This window comes from Microcaecilia unicolor, chromosome 1 (genome assembly GCF_901765095.1).
Source record: "Microcaecilia unicolor chromosome 1, aMicUni1.1, whole genome shotgun sequence".
NCBI classification, from domain to species: Eukaryota; Metazoa; Chordata; class Amphibia; order Gymnophiona; family Siphonopidae; genus Microcaecilia; species Microcaecilia unicolor.
Window position 1 is genome coordinate 373,871,320 of NC_044031.1, and position 20,920 is coordinate 373,892,239.

The 20,920-nt window shown below is 43.6% G+C and overlaps 1 protein-coding gene across 1 annotated transcript in view; it reads right to left on the reverse strand.

Annotated features, from left to right (window-relative positions):
* Window positions 1-20,920, reverse strand: part of DNAH5 (dynein axonemal heavy chain 5) — a 925,453-nt gene that overhangs the window by 274,418 nt on the left and 630,115 nt on the right. The window contains 2 exon segments of the mRNA XM_030220396.1: window positions 3,364-3,567; window positions 6,116-6,292. Of these exon segments, the coding sequence (XP_030076256.1) occupies window positions 3,364-3,567; window positions 6,116-6,292 (381 nt within the window).

Consider the following 20,920-nt stretch of genomic DNA (forward strand, 5'->3'; position numbering starts at 1 on the left):
TACTCCTGATTGCACCTATGGTGCTCGACCTCCGTGTCAGCGATCAAGGATCCCCGCTGACAAATAATTCTCATCTTTGTGTTACTTGTCCCCTTTTTGTTATACAATATTTCCTGTGTAACATTTGCAACATCACCCCTCTCACACAGCCCAACTAAATTACCACAACAGGTTTACATTTTGTCTTCCGTCCCTCTCTTGTCTTCACTCACCTCTGGTCATTCCGGCTGAGACTATTTATTTTTGGAGGGGCTCGGTCTGTCTCTTTCCAGTTGATCAACAAACGCTTGTGCTACTTCCACTGTGTCACAAAATTTCACTGCGCCATTGTGCTGGATTCGCAATTTTGCCGGCTATAATAGGCTGAAACGTATTTGTAATTTGTGCAGGCGTCCACATAACTGCGAATATTGCTTACATTGTAAAGAGACTTTAGTAGAATAGTCTTGAAAGCACAGTACCTTATGTCCCTCTATCTCAAGCTTTTCTCCTTTCCTAAGAGCTGTTAATATGTCCATCTTGTGTTGATAATGGAGCAGTTTCAGTATGATCACTCTAGGTCTATCTGTGGGGGCTTTTTTGGGCCCTAGCCGATGTGCCCGCTCAATCTTGAGCGGCCCTGCCGTGCTTTGGTTGTGGAAAATCTTCACCAGCCAGGTTTCCAGAAATTCCCTGAGCTTTCCGTCTTTTATTGATTCAGGTATTCCTACCAGTCTTAGGTTGTTTCTTCTAGAGTGGTTCTCTAGATCATCTACTTTTTCTTCCAGTACCGCTACTGTTTTTTGGAGGTGCTGTATGGCCATTGATGATTCCTGCATCGATGTTTCTACTTCCCCCAAACGTTGCTGGACCTCTTGAAAATCTTTCGTGAAGGTCGTAAACCGCTGATCCATTCCATCCAGTTTGTCTAATATCTGTTGAAGTTGTTGGCTCATTGTTTCCTCTACTGCCATTTTGACCTCTGTTACTATTTCCGAGGCCCAAACCGAGCTCACTGAGGGAGATGCGGGGGAGCTTTTCTCCGCTATCTTTGTGCCTCCCCCCTGGGTTTTTCCGGCTCTTTTTTGGAGCTTCGGGTAGCCATACACAGAGATGGGCTATGCTCTGTTTCCAGAGGTCTTTTGGATCTCCGTTCCTATTTTCAGTGTGTTTTAGTCCGTTTTGCTCTAGACAGTCGTCCGTATCTTTTATAGTTTAGTGTCTTAGAGTAGGGAGAGCTTTGCTGTCCTTCTCATACGTTGCTGGGGTCAAGAGCCGCTTCTTTCAGGAAACTTTTCTGCCTTTTAATGCTGCTGGCTTCTGGCGTCTTTACATTATGCACTATTGTGTACAGTTAGTATCTTTTGCCACTTTAAAACAGCTTACCCGATACTGAGTCTGCTGGCTGTCTGTGGAGAACTTGCGCTGCTTAGTGCCTCAGTATTTAGGCCTGTAAACCGCCTTCTTCCTGCTTGCCTGCAACAACTCCAGCTCCCTTGCCCCTTCTTCCCGTGGCTGCCTGTGTGTCGTCTTTTACTGAATCACTCCTGCGCTTGTAATAATTCCTTGTGCAGGGCGCAGTTAATTCCGCTGCTCTTTCACCCTCCAAACCGCGTGCGGGCTCCGACCCTCTTACTTCTCTGGCCGGTGGTAGCACGCCGCGGGGGAAGGACGGTTCTCTGCTTCAGCTTTTCGCGCCCTCAGCTTCGCCGCACTCCCTTGTCCACTAAGCGGATCTACTTCCAGCGCTTGCCTTGATCTTGAGGCACCGGGTTATGCTGTATTTCGGGGCAGGAAAGGGGGATGAATCGAGGATCCCCGATCGCGACGTTGCAGAGTTCAGCTCATGGCAGCCATCTTGGCCAGCAGCTCCGCCGGAAGTCCTCCAACGTTCTGAGGCTGCCTGGAACCGTGGTTTCCGGCCAGAGCTGCTCATTTAATATGCATTTTATATATCCTCTAAGTAGATTTATATTAAATACTTGGTAGTTTACAACTGAAGTGTACTGGATAAGTATAGTTTACTGGTTTTTGGCTGATTGGCGCCGCGTGACACAGGATTTTCATCGCACAACAAAGAAAAAGGAAAAAAACACCCCTATGTATCAAATCAAAGTTGAAACAAGAAAAGTAGGGATGGACAGATGGCTGTCCTAAAAATGAAGAGTCTGAGGCTCAAAGCAAAATGAATAGCTGCACTTATTGGCAACAACAATCGCATGAAGACTCAAATATTCATGAAGCATCGAAAAACTTGACACGGACAATTGTATTAGTGTATTTCAGCTTTTATTGCATTTTGTGTTCATAGATGGTTGACACAGTTTTCTGTGATATAAATATGTATTTGCACAGTTACATATATGTACTCTACTATATGTTTTTGTTCAAGTATCTTGGATAAAGCTATTCAGATGTTCCTGTGTTACTTTTTCTGTCATCATTCTCATATGTTTTGCTTTACTATATGTTATATTGCATAAGGGTTCTTTTTTTTAGCATGGTTACACAATATAGACTCCTTTTATGAAGTTGCACTAGTGATTCCAGTGCGGTGGATATGATGAAGCCCATTCAATTCCTATGTGCTTCGTCATATTTGCCACGCCGGAATCGTTAGTGTGGCTTTGTAAAAGGAACCCTACATTTGTTAATACTAATACAGTTGTATTGTTTATGTTCATTACTCCAGTTAATTGTTAAAAGTTTGTATTTTTTCATTAATTTATTTATTAATTTCTAAATTTAGATTTAGTAACATTGTCATGCAGTCTTATGTTTATTATTAATATTGCGATTTTTAAAAATCTTTATTTATGTATTTATATGTACATTGTATGACTCCTGATGCGGGTGTTTTTACATGGAAACATGGGTCCGTGTCGAGTCTTCATGCGATTGATGCTGCCAATACGTTTTACTTTGAGCCTCAGACTCTTCTTTTTTTGGACGGCCATTTGTCTATTACTACTTTTTTTGTTTCACAGAATTTTTGTCACCACATTGAAGATGGTTTTGAAAAAGAACAGCTACAAGAAATAGTGGCCTTGTTTTACAAAGACGGAATGCCAGATGACTTTTCTAATTACTACTATTTAGCATTTCTATAGCGCTACAAGGCGTACGCAGCGCTGCACAAACATAGAAGAAAGACAGTTCCTGCTCAAAGAGCTTACAATCTAATAATTATCTAAAATTAATTTCTTTCACTTATTGTGCCATTCTTAACAACTACAATTTATGCATATTTCTAAGCCATTTGACTCAGATAAATCACTAACAAAAGAACACGTGAAAGGACACTTCACTTCATGCACAGTCATTCATTCAAACTTCCCATCAGACAATGCAAAATTCACCTTCTCACACCTCCTGAATTGTTACCTGAAGATTTTGTAAGAAGTTTCCTGCTGTCATCAGTTTTAAAGACTCTTGCCAGGAAGGAATGGTGCAGTTTTTCTCTGGGTCTGCTTTCACACTGTTCACTTTCCTCTGAAACAGCAGCAGCACACAGTCCATGATACGCATAATAAGATGAGGAGGCCGGCCCAGGGTGCGAACAGTGGCAATATCAGATGGCTTGATGGTCTGAGGAAGGCAAAAATAAGCAATATAAACTAAACAGCTATAACATCTCAGGCATATTGTCCACAGACAATATACAAATATCCACCAATGAGTCAATACAGTTTCTTTAGTAGCTACTACAAATCTATTACTTTCAAGGAGTAGGTACTTACGTACCATGAACAGTAGTACTTCAGCCTTGCCAATCTTGATGAGCTTGAGGAGTGAATTTTCAGTCACAGTAATATATAATTTGACATTTTCTAATTATACCTGTATTCAGTGACCTTACCCATTTAGGCGCTATGGTTGAATATCCATGTATATTTTGAAACATCTATGTTAGGTGCTTTCGGGGTAATTTTATAAAGGCATTTTTGTGCATACATGCCTGTATAATCATGCAGAATGCCTCTTACAAAATTACCCTGCAGGAGAAATATTGGCCCTCAATTTTCTATGTGGCAGGACCTATGTTGTGCAATACTTTACCTTGCGAACTCAGAAAAATATCTCATTTTGCACTATCCAGGAAGCTTTTGAAAGCCCATTTGTTTCACCAGGCTAGTTGCCTGAATAGGTTGATGGTTCATAGGGCCTTGTATTTTTTTACCAACAAGATATGACTGTGCATAGGGATGAGTGACAGCGATAAGGTATTTTTGAGTGTAATCAGAGTTGATCCTAGATTTGTTGTCAAAGAGGCCTTCTGTTCATTTGTTTTACATGTTTTGATTAATGTTTTTTTATTGCACTTTGTTTTTATGTTTTGTTTTACTTGATTTTACATATGTTCTAATTGTAACCTGCCTAGGATTGAATAAATAAATGAATGTGGGTGATGACAATAACACGTATACTTGTACGTGAATTTGCTATAGGCATTTTCTGAGTAGAGTTTGGGTGCAGTGTGGATGGCATCATGATTTAAGCATATAATTTACAAAAATACACGCAATGTAAATGTACACATGTTTATCCACAATTTCTAATAGTATTTAATGACAATACATAGATGTCTATGGGGCTCATTTTCAAAAGAGAAAAATGCCCCGAAAGCATCATAAAGCACCATTTGGATGTTTTTCTTCTCAAAGCATCCAAATCGGTATTTTTGAAACCTAATTTGGAGATGTTTATCTATGCAATTTGTCTGCAATGCATCCAAATCACAAGGGGGCATGCTGGGGTGTTTCAAAGGTGGGATTAGGGTGTGCAAAACACTTGAACGTTTTATAGCCATAATGGAACAAAATAAAAATGTCCAGGACTTAAACTAAGACATTTCGGTCTAGACCTGTTTTCAGAATGAATAAGGCACAAAGAGGTACCCTAAATGACCAGATGACCACAAGTGAATCAGGGGAGACCCCCAATACCCCCCCCCCCCCGCCGTGGTCAAGTACCCCCTCCCACCCCCTAAAAATGTGAATAAAAATATGACTTACCAGCCTCTATGACAGCCTCAGATGTTAAAATCAGGTCTATTAGAGCAGCATGCAGGTCCCTGGAGTAGTGCTGTGACCTATCCCTAACTCACCAAAACCCTACTGTACCCACATATAGGTGCCCCCTTCACCCTAAAGGGCTACTGTAGTGGTGTACAGTGGGGGGGGGGGGGGGTAGTAGGTTTTGTGGGGATCAGGGAACAAGATAAGGGAGCAAAGGTGAGAAGTGTACCTGGGAGCATTTTTATGAAGTGCACAGAAGTGCGCCATTGCTCTCCTGCGATGTCTGGGGGACCAGTCTACTAAAAATGCTGGCTCCTCCTACATCCCAATGGCATGAATCTCTACGTTTTGCATTTCTTCTTCTTTTTTTTTTTTGAAAATGGACAAAGCACAAAACCTCATTTGAAACAGTATTTTCGAAAAAAAAGACAGACTTTTTCTTTTTCGAAAATGGCCTTCTTTCCTATTCGGATTTTGGACGTTTTGTGCAAAATGTCCAAAGTCGGACTTAGACGTCATATTGAAAATGCCCATCTATATGTCTTTATAAATTAGGGTACAAATAGGTGCTTCTTGCCCTCTTAATCTAGGTGATGTTTTATAAAATTACCTACTTTAAGTTATTCATGCTATTTCTGTGGGTCATTTAGAAATGTAATTACTACTACTACTACTATTTAGCATTTCTATAGCGCTACAAAGCGTACGCAGCGCTGCACAAACATAGAAGAAAGACAGTCCCTGCTCAAAGAGCTTACAATCTAATAGACAAAAATAAAGCAAGCAAATCAATTAATGTGGGGGAGTGGTTACAAGTCAAAAGCAATGTAATTTATATGTTTATCAGCTGAATTTCACTGCTTAGACTTTTAAATTATTAATCTAAGTGTCACCAACCTGGAACATCCCAAAATCCTGTCCCCCTCCATGGATGCATAATTTTAGAAAAATAACAATTTGTATGTCCAAAATTATCTGATTGCCTCAGATTTTTAAAATACATGTATACAACTGAATAGGTGCTTTTGAATATCAACCCCCAGATGTCCTTCTTGAAATGGGAAAATAGTAATCACCGCATCAGACTGAACCACACCAAATATTCTTAACTAGTTTACCTGCAAAGCAGCTTCAGCTTCTTCTAGTGCAGGTTTGGCAGCCTCCAGCTTTTCTTCAGCAATGGCTTTATCTGCTGAGATGCTGTCCACAATAGCCTGAGCTTTGTCCTTCACTTTCTGCACTTCAGCCTTCACCTTCTCAGCAGCCTGGGCTTTCACAGTCACTTCTTTCAATACCTACATAAATTCAAAATAAAAACAGGATAAACTCTTGGTAAGAAAATATATATTTCACTCGTTCAGGCAGTGTAACAATTGCATTAATTTAAGTGCAATGCTTGCGTACATACTCACAACTGTGTGAGCGTTAACTGAGTTGTGAGGTATTCACATGTCCAGTGTATTGGACTGATCCCAGGGTAAGCAGTGGCTTTTTCCATGTCTATCTCAATAGCAGACTATGGAATTTTCTGCCAGGGACTTGTCTAAACCTTTTTTAAATGCAGATACACTGATACTACATCCTCTGTGCTCCATATGCAGAAGAGCAGCTGAGTTCATAGCACAGATGAAGCTGTGTCTCACATCAAAGATGGTAGTGTGCGCATCATAGTCATAGATGAAGCTGTGTTCCAAAACCAGAGATGAGCTATACACCAAACCCCTAGTTCTACAAAAAAAAACAACTAAAAATTGCACATATACCCAGATTGCATGCACAATTTAAATGAATAACAAGCTAGTCAGTGCCAATAATTGGCATTTTTGATAACATTTTATTGACATTTCAAAAATGTATATATAACAAGCAATTATTAGTGCTAATTAGAATTAATTACAAATTATGTGCATAAATTTAGGCACAGGATCTGCACCTAAATTTTTACACACGAGTCAAAAAAGGGGGCATGGAAATGGGTGGGTCATGGGCAGATTGGGAATGTTCCTTTAAGTTACAGGTGTAGTTATAGAATAAGGGCATCCATGCCTAAACTTAGGTGCGTACATTTGTACCACATTTTCAATGGTGCAAATGGCTGTGCCTAAAGTTAGACACGATTCTTGAGCCTAAGCGCTGTTCTATAAACTATGCCTAACTTTTAAGCGGGGTTTATAGAATAGCGTTTTTTTCAGCGCTGATATTTTTGGCGCTATATCTATCGAATGTAGCCCCAAGTGTAGGGATGGAGCTGTCTGCCATCTGCAAACAAGGAGCTGTGTGCCACATTGGTAAGTGGCCAAGGTCTAACATAGTAACATATAGTAACATAGTAAATGACGGCAGATAAAGACCTGTACGGTCCATCCAGTCTACCCAAAAAGATAAACTCATTTTACATGGTATGTGATACTTTATATGTATACCTGAGTTTGATTTGTCCTTGCCTTTCTCAGGGCACAGACTGTAGAAGTCTGCCCAGTACTGTTCTTGTACTAAATTCTGAAGCTAACATCGAAGCCCCTTAAAATTTACACTCCAGCCCATCCCTATCTATTCAGTCATGATCAGGGCGGAGACCATAGAAGTCTGCCCAGCTCCCATTTTGTTTCCCAATTACTGGCGTTGCCACCCAATCTCCGCTACGACTCCGCGGAATCATTCTTTCTAAACATGATTCTTTTGTGTTTATCCCACGCATGTTTGAATTCCATTACCGTTTTCATCTCCACCACCTCCCGCGGGAGGGCATTCCACATATCCACCACCCTCTCCGTGAAAAAATACTTCCTGACATTAGTCCTGAGTCTGCCCTCCTTCAACCTCAATTCATGTCCTCTAGTTATACCGCCTTACCATCTCTGGAAAAGGTTTGTTTGCGGATTAATACCTTTCAAATATTTGAACGTCTGTATCATATCACCCCTGTTTCTCCTTTCCTCCAAGGTATACATGTTCAGGTCAGCAAGTCTCTCCTAGTAAGGTTTGCAACGCAAATCCCATAAACTCAGAGATGATAGTGTGCCATACTCAAGCATCCGAGTGCCGTAGTTGGATAGAGGTTGCCGCCTACCTGCATGGATGGGACAGAACTCCACCTCCAGAGATGGAGTAGTGTTCAACATGCAAAGATGGAGAAGATGTTGTCCGGGAGGTGTTGCACAGCCTAAGAAGAAATAGCACTGAGCAACTGCAGTCATAATTGCACTGGGCAGCCAGAGAAGAAAATTTGGACTAACTGTGAATACAAACCAATCAGTCCAGCTAAAACCGGAAGAGAGGAGCTGCATTCAAAAAAGGATGGCTCATAATTGTCACCAAGCAAACAGAAACCTGGAATAGCAAGAAACACTGTAGGAAAGGAAGCATATCCAAAGAAACAAGTGCTCTAGCATCCAAACAACTGCAAAACTCTGCATTAAAAGTTGCAAGGAAAGCAGGCTGAAATGCAGCTGAGGTCAGGACAAGATGCTCAAGACTGCTAGCAGTGCCCAACCGTCAAATCTTGTGCTAAAGTGCAACTCCCTAATGATGCCATTGAAGAAGTCCTGTGGCAGGACATAATGTGCAACAGTCTAGCTGAGTCTATAGCGGTTCACATAGGCCAATGCCAGTCATGGAATGCCTGTGGATGGTGAGGTCTGAACCCTGAAGACTTCATACAGAAGGCATGAGTTAAGGCCTTATTGGAAAAGGGCAGCAAACGGCTCAGCAGACCACCTACCATCGGTGCCTCGCGAACACCAGTAGAGCTGTAATTTAGGAGCTACCCCTTATGGTTACCTCCCTTCCATGCAGCAACAGAGCCCCAAGGAGGATGTTGTTATTGTGCACCACTCGTAGATGCAGAACCCTCAGCCTGAGGGCAGGGACATACCAACCATCAGAGGAAGAAAAATTGCATTGTTAGCATGTAGAACCCTGCCAGTGTTTGTCAGATGAAAACTTGTCACTGTCCAGGCCCAGTGTATTCTGCCACTTCACTATGAAGGCAGCCAGAGACACGGAGAACAGAAGTGTCAGATAAGACAGAGTAGTCCAAAAGGCTGTCAGCCACAGTGGAAAACTAGGACCTACAACTACCATAGAACAAAAGTGACCGGAGCCTACTGGCACCGCTGAGTACACAGTTCAACAGCCATTGCAGAGGATGAGGATTTCCTGGCACTGTTGATGAAAAGTGCCTGAAGGCTTCGTGACAGACCGGTGGCTATTGTCACTGCTGAAGCATCCAATGGCATCACTGCACACCGATAAGGAGCAGCACCGCTGAGCACAAGTGCCTGGCAGCACAGCTGAGCAGCAAAAAGTCCTGCTAGTGAGCACATGAGCCTATGCTGAACTTTACGGGCCTAGATTAAATTTACATAGAAGGCCTGAGCGAAAGGAGTCGGTGTTGAATTTCATGGCAGGATACCTCCATGGCGCCTGCTAACATGTCGTTAGTACATGTCACAGAATACTGAAACCGACTCTGGAGCTGAGAGTTTGATTCTAAATAAGAGCTGCCATCACCAGGGGAGCTCTGCGCTCTATCAAGGAGTCAAAGGAAAAAAGCCTAGAACCGCAAAGTCAGGGGCCAAACAGAAAAGAGAACAGGCCAAGGAGGATAGTGAAATTCTTAATATAGAATCCTTTTTTCTTTTTAAGGAGAGAGACCCACGTCAACAGAAACTGCTCGGACTGTCTGAGGAAACAAAAGGTAGAATGCCCATCAAATTGTTAGGTGGGAGACGCAATTAGACACAAATTTAAATGTCAGTGAAAAAGGCAAATCCTGTCATAGACCAGAAAGAAAAAATACTATTCTCTGAGGACAAGTAGGGCATTAATTCTCACAAGGGGGTAACGCAGTGCTGTGTTGCCGGTCCAGGCTTTATGACAAGCCAAAAGAGCTTTTGTGGAGTGCATGACATGCTCCGCTGCTCATGCACGGGTGCCTTCCCGCCCACTGCTCAGGTGCAGCTACTGCAGTTGTTTTTTTACTGCGGTGAGGAGAAAACTGCGTTTGTGACTTCTCTTTGTGTCCGGTCTGAAGAGTTTCTTTTTTGGTGCCTCTCGGCGTGTTTTCAGCAGTTTTGTTGCTGTGCCTTTTCAGGCATTTGTTTTCCCTTCTTCCCATATCTTTTTAGTTTAATTTGACCAGTTTTTAAGTTTCCTTTATTTTCCTTTCACTAGGCCGTGTTTAGGCCTGGTCTCCAGTCATGTCTTTCCCGTCTTTTTTCCTGATGCTTACCCTTTTTTCAGGCACCATCACGTCTTTTGATTTAGTATCGGAAGTTTTTCTGTCCATGTCCTCTAAAGCTCCCAGTGGCTTTAAGCACTGTATCTGGTGCAATCGGACAATCTCTGGCATGTACACCCATTCTTGGTGTCTTCAGTGTCAAGAGCCCAACCATAGCCCTGCAAATTGTGTCCTGTGTCTGTGTATGAAGAAAAGGACTCAACTGTCCAGAGAGGCTCAACGAAAAGATTTTTCAAGCCAAGTCCTCGATGTCGGCATCAAGGTCGGTGGTGTTGGTGTTGAAAGCATGAGTCCCTATGGCTGCCTCAAGGCCGAGAGACAGTAGGAGCAGTAGTACATCAAGTGGGTCTCCACCTGTCTCGACGCTGACTGCTGGACAGGGCCCCCTGGACCAGCCAGTGTCGGACTTGACCCTGAGACAACATGAGGATTTACACATCGTCCTCGACAGTACTGAGGAGTCTCAACACCAAGCTTCGGGCGAAGACCAAGAAGCATTGGCATTGGTCATCCTTGTCACATGGTACCAGGAGCTCCGGACATTGAGGGATTTGGCACCCAAGAAGCATTGGCGCCAGGAGGATCGCTCCCCCTCTATCCAGGAGATGCCGGTGCACCTGTCTCCAGGCAGCCAGGACCCGACTCCCATCTCAGCTCCATCAGTTCTGTAGCCTGTCTCGGAGCTGACGTCCCAGTCTTTCCCTGTGTCGACACTCGATGAGTGTACCCAGGTCTTGCTCCCTGAGCTGATGGATAGCATCTTGCAGCGGTATGTATCGGTGTTGGGGGTGCTTGCGCCTACCGCTCAGCTTGCTACAACCCCATCTGGCCCTCAACCTGTGGTGCAGTCCCCGATGCCAGCACCTCATATGGTCAAGGTGTCGTCTGCCACCCAAGCCTGTACACCTTTGATGTCGGTGCAAGGAGCTTCGCCGGAGTCAAGGTGGGAGTCGATTCCTCAATGCCCACATCAGAGACTTGGTTCCTCCAGGTCAAGGCATGCTCGGTCTCAGCCCTCCCAGGAGGAGGTTTTGACTGACACCTATGAGGAACACTCCTAGGAGTCAGAGGAAGATCCACAGTACTTTTCGAAGGATGAGCCCTTTGGCATCCCCTCTGAACCCTCCCTTCCACTTGAAAGGAGAAAGCCTCCTCTGAAAACCCTCTCATTCCCTTCTTTTGTAAAGGAAATGGCTGAGGCTATTCCATTTCATTTGGAAGTGGAGGACAAACCCAGGGCTATGATACTTGAGGTCCTGGACTACACGTTTCCTCCTAGGAAGGCTGTGACTGTCCCTCTCCACATGGTACTCAAAGAAGTCCTCGATAGGAACTGGGAGTCCCCTCTGTTAGTCCCTGTCATGCCCAAGAAGATTGACATCCAGCAATGGATCCATAGTACACCTGGTTTTGATAGGCATCAGTTGACTCACAATTCCATGATGGTGGAGTTTGCTCTCAAAAGAGCCAGGAGTTCTGGAGACTATGCCTCAGCGCCCCCAGGCAGAGAAGTTAGGATCTTGGATTCTTTTGGGAGGAAGATGTTCCAGGCCTCAATGCTCATTTCCCATATACAACTGTGCCAGCTCTTTATGAGCGTCTACTTGCAGCACTCGGTGCACAAGTTGATGGACTTGGTACACTCTCTCCCACTGCAGCAGGCTGAGTCAGTGCGCTAGTTGGCCAAGCATCAGGAGGTGTGTTGAAAGTGTTGGAATGTAATTGTATTTTACATGCATTGCCTGTCACCTATTATTTCTCTGTGATTACTCTGTGACCTCTGATGTGAATTACTTAGAGAGGTCACACAGCTATGCAACTTCCTGTGGGGGTTAGATGCAGCAGATGCAGCACATGGAGCACATGGAGCTCATGATCTCTCCTAACCTGAGAGGATCTATGGTGGTGTGAGCATCCATTACCATCTAAGCACATGGAAGGAGCTGATAATACAAATGTATAGTAATATGTATATATAAGCCTGTCTGATTATAATCTAACTGCAAACTGTGAGTAAACAGATGTTTTGTTACTTCAACTTTAAAGTGACTCAGCAGTGAATTATTCTGGGGTGAATGAGAGAGAGATGAAGAAAGAAATTAACATTTCTAAAGCTGAAGCTGTGTGTACTAAAATCTGCTAATTATTTACTACAAATAATCCAACAAAAGGGTTATGGGCCCAGGGCTCAGGAATTGAAAAAGAAGAGAAATATTACCAGGCAGAAAAAAAGGCCACATTTTTCTCTTAAGTTTTAAAGGAAAGATTCAGTCTGTCTCTCTCTCCCCCCACACAGCAGACAGAAGGCTAAGAAAATGGCTGAGGGAAGAAATTCACCATTGTTCTATTCTCTCAAGGTGCCTAGATTAACTGAGTTTAATTATCAGCAGTGGGAATTAAGATTCATATGTCTCCTTCGAGCAAAAAGATTAAATATATGCTTAGACCAAGACAGAACAGCTGAAAATATGGCTGAATGGGACAATGCAAACTATTATGTGAAGTGCATGCTTTTGGAAGCTCTCTCAGAGAAACAAGCCATATTAGTGGAGGGAAAAGATACACCAAAGGACATTTTATATAAACTGAGAACTATGTATGCAACTACATATGCAAAGCAGCAACCAATTTGGCTGGCAGAGTTGAATGAAACCAAATTAAGGGATAAAAGTAAATGTAATGATCACATTATGCATCTTATGTCTTCATTTCAAAAGTTAGAACTTTCTGGAATTCCCATGTGTGATGCATTGAAAAGAGCATTTCTTTTTACCTCACTATCAAAGAAGTTTGATGTTTTTAGGTCTGTAAATGAGGCCATTGAAGGGCAATCTTTTGAACAGGCAACATCAAAACTAAGGCAGGAATGCATAGTAAATGATTCTGAGGAGATGTGTTCTCAAAGTCAGTCAGAGAGAAATGAAACAAATTTCTTGGCAAAGAACAGAGGAAGGCGGAGCTATGGGAAAACTCCACCCAAGGGCAAGCTGATTTGCTACTCATGTGGAAAGGAGGGACATGTATCTAAATGGTGTAAGGAAACACAAAACACTCCCTCTAGCTCACCTAAGCCAATGGAACTAAAGAATTTTCAAACCAGGAAATGTATGAAGGACAATAATAAACACAAGGGCTTTCTAATGGCAGAAAAATCTTTGACTATGGTAAATAATAATTCAAATGAAAGTACTTGGATTTTGGATTCGGGGAGCACATGCCATTTAACCAATTGTAAAGATTTCTTTCAGGAAATGTGTCCAGAGGAAGGTATTCTTAAAACTGCAAACGCAGGGACTGCTAAGATCCAAGCAAAAGGTATTGGATTCTTAAAATGCAAAGTGTCTAATGAAGTTAAAGAAATTCCTGTAAGTGATGTCTTGTATATTCCCCAAGCAGTTTGCAATATGCTTAGTGTATCTACATTAGATAAGAAGGGATTTGTGATTCATTTTGAAAACAGTAAGTGCACAATCTCTAAAATGATGAAGTGTATGCTGAAGCTTTTATGCATAATGATGTTTATAAGCTGAACATTTCAGGTGAAGCCTCACATATGGCGCAAGTAAGGAAGAATGATGGTAAATGTAGTCTGGAAATCTGGCACCGCCGCCTGGGACATCGTGATTCTAAGGTGATCCAGGATCTTTACAGTAAGCAACTGGCCACCGGCATTCAGATAAGTGCAGATGCTGGTAAAATGGAGAAATGCATAGACTGTGTTACTCAAAAAGGTGTGAGACCCTCATTTCCTGCATACACAGGAAATAGGAGTAATAAAGTGCTGGACTTAATACACAGTGACTTATGTGGACCGTTTAATATCCCATCATTGGGAAATAACAGATTTGTGCTAATATTCTTGGATGATTTCTCTAGATATTGTGTGGCCTATTTGCTGAAAGAAAAAAGTCAAGTCACAGACATGCTGAAGAAATACGTAGCCATGGTGAGCAATAAATTTGAAAGAAAACCAAAGGTTCTTCAGACCGACAATGGTGGTGAGTTCACTTCACAAAGCATGCGCACATTTCTAGAACAAGAAGGCATTCAGCATATCACAACAGTAGCTTATACACCAGAGCAAAATTCTGTTGCAGAGAGAAAATTTAGGTCACTTGTGGAAATGACCAGATGTATGCTGTCAGATAGCAATCTCCCTAAAAGACTATGGGGGGAAGCCATTCTCACAGCAGTGTACCTACAAAACAGAATGCAAACTAAAGGCGCTGAGCGCACACCACATGAGACATGGCATGGTAGGAAGCCAAACCTGTCACACATAAGAACATTTGGAAGTACAGCATATGCTCATGTACCAAAGCAAAGAAGGCATAAGCTGGATTCCACAACAGAAAGGGGCATTTTAGTTGGCTATGCTCCAGGACACAAAGGATATAGAATTTGAATCTGAAAACTGGCATTGTTGGCATAAGACATGTTACATATTTTGATGAAAACAAAAGGGTTGATAAAGGCTGGATTATCCCAGATGAGCCTTATCATCCAGAATATGAAACTAGAACCATAATAGACATGCCAGTGCATATAAATGCCATACCAAGGCAGATGTCTGAAAGCAACTCATCTGTATCTAACGAGGAACAGGCAGAGGAAGCAGACACAGAAAGGATCATCGCAGGAGACAGTACAGTTGGAGAAGGGGAATCAATTGGAGAAGAACTCTCAGATTTAGAGGATGCGGAAAGGTCAGACCAACCTGTTGTCAGACGCTCATCCAGGGAAAACAAAGGTGTTCCACCCCCAAGACTGTCTTACCTAACAAAGTCAGCAGAAGCTCAAGAGCCCTTAACATGGGATGAGATTGAGAAAATGCCAGCAGAAGAAGCTGCTGAATGGCATAAAGCTGCACAAGAAGAAATTGATGCATTGGATAAAAATAATACTTGGATTCTTACAAAATTACCTCCTGGCAAGAAAGCTATAGGATGCAAATGGGTATTCAAGTTAAAAAGGAATGCACAAGGAAAAGTGGAAAGGTATAAAGCCAGATTAGTCGCAAAGGGATATCTTCAAAAATATGGAGAAGATTTTGATGAAGTGTTTGCACCTGTAGTGAAACACACGACAATAAGAACACTTCTGAGCATTGCAGTCTCAAAAGGCATGCAAGTCAACCACATTGATGTGAAAACAGCATTTCTTCACGGAGATATAACTGAAGACTTGTACATGGAACAACCAACAGGTTTCATAAATACAAAACAAAGACAGCTAGTGTGTAAATTAAACAAAGGTCTTTATGGATTAAAGCAAAGTGCAAAATGTTGGAATGATAAATTGCATGAAATATTGACAAATTTAGGATTTAAGCAAGGTGAAGCAGATAAATGCTTGTACACTAGGTGCACAAATGGACAATATGCATACATTTTAGCTTTTGTTGATGATCTGCTCATTGCAAGCAAAAGTGAGCAAGAGTACAAGGACATTGTAAAGTGTTTAAACCAGAATGTTGAGATAAAAGAACTTGGTAATGTGTCATACTATCTTGGTATAGAAATTGAGAAACAAAATGATGGTTCTTATCTTCTAAGCCAGAAGCAGAAAATAAATGAGCTTATTGAAAGTTTAGGTATGCAAGATGCCCAAGTTGTAAGCACTCCCATGATCACTGATTTTCTGAAGGATGAAACAGTAAGAGAACCTTTACCAGATAACATCCAATATAGATCAGCCATAGGTAAGCTTTTATATCTAGCTACCACATACAGGGCTGATATAGCAAATGCAGTAGGAATTTTGAGCAGAAGGGTCAGCTCACCTACCAAATCAGATTGGACTGCAGTTAAAAGGATGGTAAGGTATTTAAAGGGTACCATTGATTGTAAATTAAAGATTTCAGCCAATAGTAATCCAAAACTAATATGTTACTGTGATTCAGATTGGGCAGGGGATCATTCTGATTATAAATCCACAAGTGGATATGTGTTTATGTATGGAAATGTACAAATTTCATGGGCCAGTCATAAACAAAGTATTGTGAGTTTGTCTTCTACAGAAGCTGAATACGTGGCCGTATCGGAAGCGTGCAGAGAACTGATGTGGATTGAAAAACTTTTGCTGGATTTCGGAATAGCTGAAAAGAGACCAATCCAGATAATGGAAGATAATCAGAGCTGCATCCGACTGTCACAGAATGACAAGGATCAGTCACGCACCAAGCACATCGCAACGAAATACCACAACGTGCGAGAGTTGGCGAAAGAAGGGGTCATCAGTCTACACTATTGTCACACCAGTGAGATGACAGCTGACATCATGACCAAACCGTTACCCAGAGAACATTTTGTGAATCTGCGTATAAAGCTTGGACTTTGTATGAATAAATAATTGCATGACAGTTATGCATGAGAAGGGGTTTGTTGGAATGTAATTGTATTTTACATGCATTGCCTGTCACCTATTATTTCTCTGTGATTACTCTGTGACCTCTGATGTGAATTACTTAGAGAGGTCACACAGCTATGCAACTTCCTGTGGGGGTTAGATGCAGCAGATGCAGCACATGGAGCACATGGAGCTCATGATCTCTCCTAACCTGAGAGGATCTATGGTGGTGTGAGCATCCATTACCATCTAAGCACATGGAAGGAGCTGATAATACAAATGTATAGTAATATGTATATATAAGCCTGTCTGATTATAATCTAACTGCAAACTGTGAGTAAACAGATGTTTTGTTACTTCAACTTTAAAGTGACTCAGCAGTGAATTATTCTGGGGTGAATGAGAGAGAGATGAAGAAAGAAATTAACATTTCTAAAGCTGAAGCTGTGTGTACTAAAATCTGCTAATTATTTACTACAAATAATCCAACAGAAAGTTCTTGGCCAAAGGCACCTATGACACTTTTGACATGGCTTCCAGAATCTCTGCTCAAAGTAGCAATGTGCAGACTCTCATGGCTGCGTGCTTCTGACTTGGAACAGTCAGTTCAGCAGAGGTTGGCAGATGCACTATGGCGGGGGTGTGGGGGGGGGGATAACCTTTTTGGAGAGAAGGTTAAGGAGATCACTGACTAAATCAAAAAGCATACTAATATCATCTCTTCTCTCTCTCCCACTGGGTGCCTTCTGCACCAGCCTCCTCAGCTAGGAGGTCTTTTGGCAAGTCAGAAAGGGGTGCCTACTACTCACAGAGACATTGGTACATCACTTCCTCTTGCTAGCCTGCTCAGGGTCAACCCCAGCACGCTTGTTCTCATCAACAGCATGCAATTAAGGCCCCTGCTGCTCCCCAGTCTAAGCAAGGGGCGAGCTTTTGACTGGCTCCAGCACAGCATAGCCACTGTCAAAGTGTCCATACCGGATGACCTTCCGGTCCGGGGAAGGCTGAAGGTTTTCCCACATAAGATGGCCCCTTATAACCTCCGACCAGTGAATTCTACAAATAGTCCATCTCTGATACACACTAAATTGGCTTCGAAAACCTTCAAATTGCCCACCGAGAGCTCATTACTTCAGCTCTCAGCACGAGAAGGCACTTGCAGAGGAATTCTCCACCCTTCTACTGGCATGTCTTGCACTCCACAAAAGCTCTTTTGGGTTGTCATAAAGCCTGGACTTGGCAACATGGTGCTGTGCTATCCACTTGTGAGAATATAAGCCCTGCTGTCCTCGGAGAATACCTGCTACAGGTAAGTAACTTCTCTATAGTGCCGCTACAGGTGGATTGAGCTCAGGGAAGAACTCCCTGTCATTCGATGGCAGTTGGAGAGTGAACTTCAGACTGCTGGAAATGCTGACAAAGTATAAAAAGTAGCATTTACCTCAGAAAGCACCCCACATAAATAAGAGGGAAACACCTCCATACTTGTTAGTAGGAGAGGGTTCTGGAAGGCAGCACCCAGACAAAGTGAAGAATAATCAAGTCTTAATGCACTCCTTACACTTATTCCTCAGGGTAACAGGTATAGAAATGCTGTAGTAAGGCTGATGGGGGGGGGGGGGGGGTGGAAGGGACCTGGCACCACCAGGTGTCACCCCAGCTGGGGAATGAGGGACCCAGATCCACCAAGTATCATTCAGACTCAGAATGAAAGTGAGGCTAATCTGGCCAGCAACAACCCCCTGCATAACTGATACCCGGCAATCAAGGTCAGAAGTTGACAGAGCAACACCACAGAGAAGCTGCATGATCCGCTACCATCTGCTTGGAAACAGAGAAAAATATTGAACATCCCATGGCTGAACTATACCCTTAAGGGGCAAATTGTTTCTATTTTTTCTCTGTCACCATCTGCTGGTAGACAGACACAACCCCATTCGTCTGGATTGGACTGGTATGGACACGAAAGAAAGCTAGCAATGCTGAATATACAGACAGTACAGGCACCACGCTGGCATTATCCATTTTTAAATAAATGTATATGTTAGTTCTTTCCAAACTTTATGTGGCTGGTACCCTATTTAAACTGGATTTTGTAACACCCCATTTGGGGTTGTGACCTAGGTCAATCAAAAAGGTTTACATATTATATACAAGTACTTATTTTATACCTAGGGCAATGGAGGGTTAAGTGTCTTCCCCAGAGTCACAAGTTGCTGCAGTGGAAATTGAACCTGGTTTCCCTGGTACTCAGGCCACTACACTAACAATTAGGCTACTCCTCCACTCTTGGAAAGCTCCTCTTCATTAGCATAGTGCAGTAATCTATCCCATGCAGAAGAAGGGGAATCTTGACCCTTCAGTTGTAGCTCATTATAAACCACGGGTTCTCAAACCAGTTCTTGGGACACACCTAGCCAGTCAGGTTTTCAGGATTCCCACAATAAATATGCATGAGATAAATTTGTATGCACTACTTCCATTCTATGCAAATCTATCTCATGAATAATCATTGTGGGTATCTTGAAAACCTGACTGGCTAGGTGTGTCCCAAGGACTGGGTTGAGAATCCCTGTTATAAACCAATCCACTCATGTTTCTGTCCAAAATCTTAGAAAAGATGATCCTCCTCCACTTTCCTCTTTTTTGATAAAGTTCTATCCTTACATCCTAGGCACTCAGGGTTCCATAAGGGCTATAGTATGGAATCCTTTTTGCTTGAATCAATAAAATTATACATTTGGATGCAAGTAAAATAGTATTAATCATACTCCATAATCTCATCTCAGCCTTTGCCCTTACTGATCATGAACTATTTCTCAAATGTCTGAAGAAACTGGGTATCACTGCTACAGTTCTTCGTTGATTTAGGTCTTATTTGATGGAATGTCCTATTAAAATGCTTTAATACTTTACGTTTTCTAAACTCAGTGGCGTACCAAGGAGGGGGGGGGCGGTGGGGGCGGTCCGCCCCGGGTGTCAGTGGGTGGGGGGGTGCTCCATCGGTGCTGCAGACTGCAGGCAGCCCGCGTTTCCTGCCTCCATCCTGCTGTGCCTTTTAAAGAAAAATCTGAAAAGCGCATGGCAGGCATGCTTCGCGTCTGCCCTGCCTGCTTGTAAAAGAAAGTGCCGGCAAACCTCCTTGTTGACGTCATGACGTCGCGTCGGGTCTTCCCTCACTGGGTCCCGCCCTCAGTGAGGGAAGACCCGACGCAGCGTCGCGACATTGACGAGGAAATTTGCCGCTTTCTTTTACAAGCAGGCAGGGCAGACACGAAGCATGCCTGCCATGCCGCTTTTCAGATTTTTCTTGAAGGCACAGCAGGAAGGAGGCAGGAGACGAGGGCTGTCGTCTCTCCACGAAGGTGGCAGGTGGGTCGAGTTGGGGGAGCTTAGATGGGAGAGGAGGACTGGGGAGGGGGTTTTCAAATGGGAGAAGGGGACTCAGGAGGGGGGCCTCAGATTGGAGAAGGGGACTGGGGTGGGGATGGGGGTCTCAGATGGGAGAAGAGGGGAGAAGGGGACTGGGGTGGGGAGGGGGATCTCAGATGGGAGAAGAGAGGAGAAGGGGGGTGGGGAGGGGGTGGGGACTCTCAGATGGGAGAAGGGGACGTGGGGAGGGGAGTCTCAGATGGGAGAAGGGGACTGGGGTGGGGAGGGGGTGGGGAGGGGGATCTCAGATGGGAGAAGAGGAGAGAAGGGGACGGGTGGGGAGAAGGGGGGTGGGGAAGGGGCCATGCGAGAAAATGGGAGCCATGCCTGGTGCTGGTGGGAAAATGGGTCTGGGGCTGAAAAGGGGTCCCTAATGCAAGGCATGTGGATGAAGGGGGCTGGAACTGGGAGGCTGAAAAGGAGGGTAGGCGGGATAAGGCTAGTACTGGAACTGGGGGCTGAAAAGGGGCAGGGGCAGAAACTGGGGGGACTGGGGGCTTAAAAGGGGACAGGGAGAAGTGGCTGGGGCTGAAGCTCAGGACTGTTGAGAGAAAAGGGCTGGGGCTGAAACTGCGGACTGGTGGGATAGTGGGGCTGAAAAGGGGGGCAAGTGGGAGATGTGGGCTGGGGCTAGAACTAGGGGCAGGTGGGATAAGAGGGCTGGAACTGGGGGCTGAAAAAAGGGGCAGCGAGAGAGAGAGGGGACAGATGATGGATGGATGGGGGGAAGAGGGAGGGCAGACCCTAGATGGATGGGGGGAGAGGGGAGGGCAGTCCCTGGATGAATGGAAGGGGGAGAGACGGAGGGCAGACAGTGAATGGAAGTGGGAGAGAGAGAGGGCAGACATTGGATGGCGGGGACAGCAGAGAGGGCAGACATTGGATGGCAGAGAAAGAACAA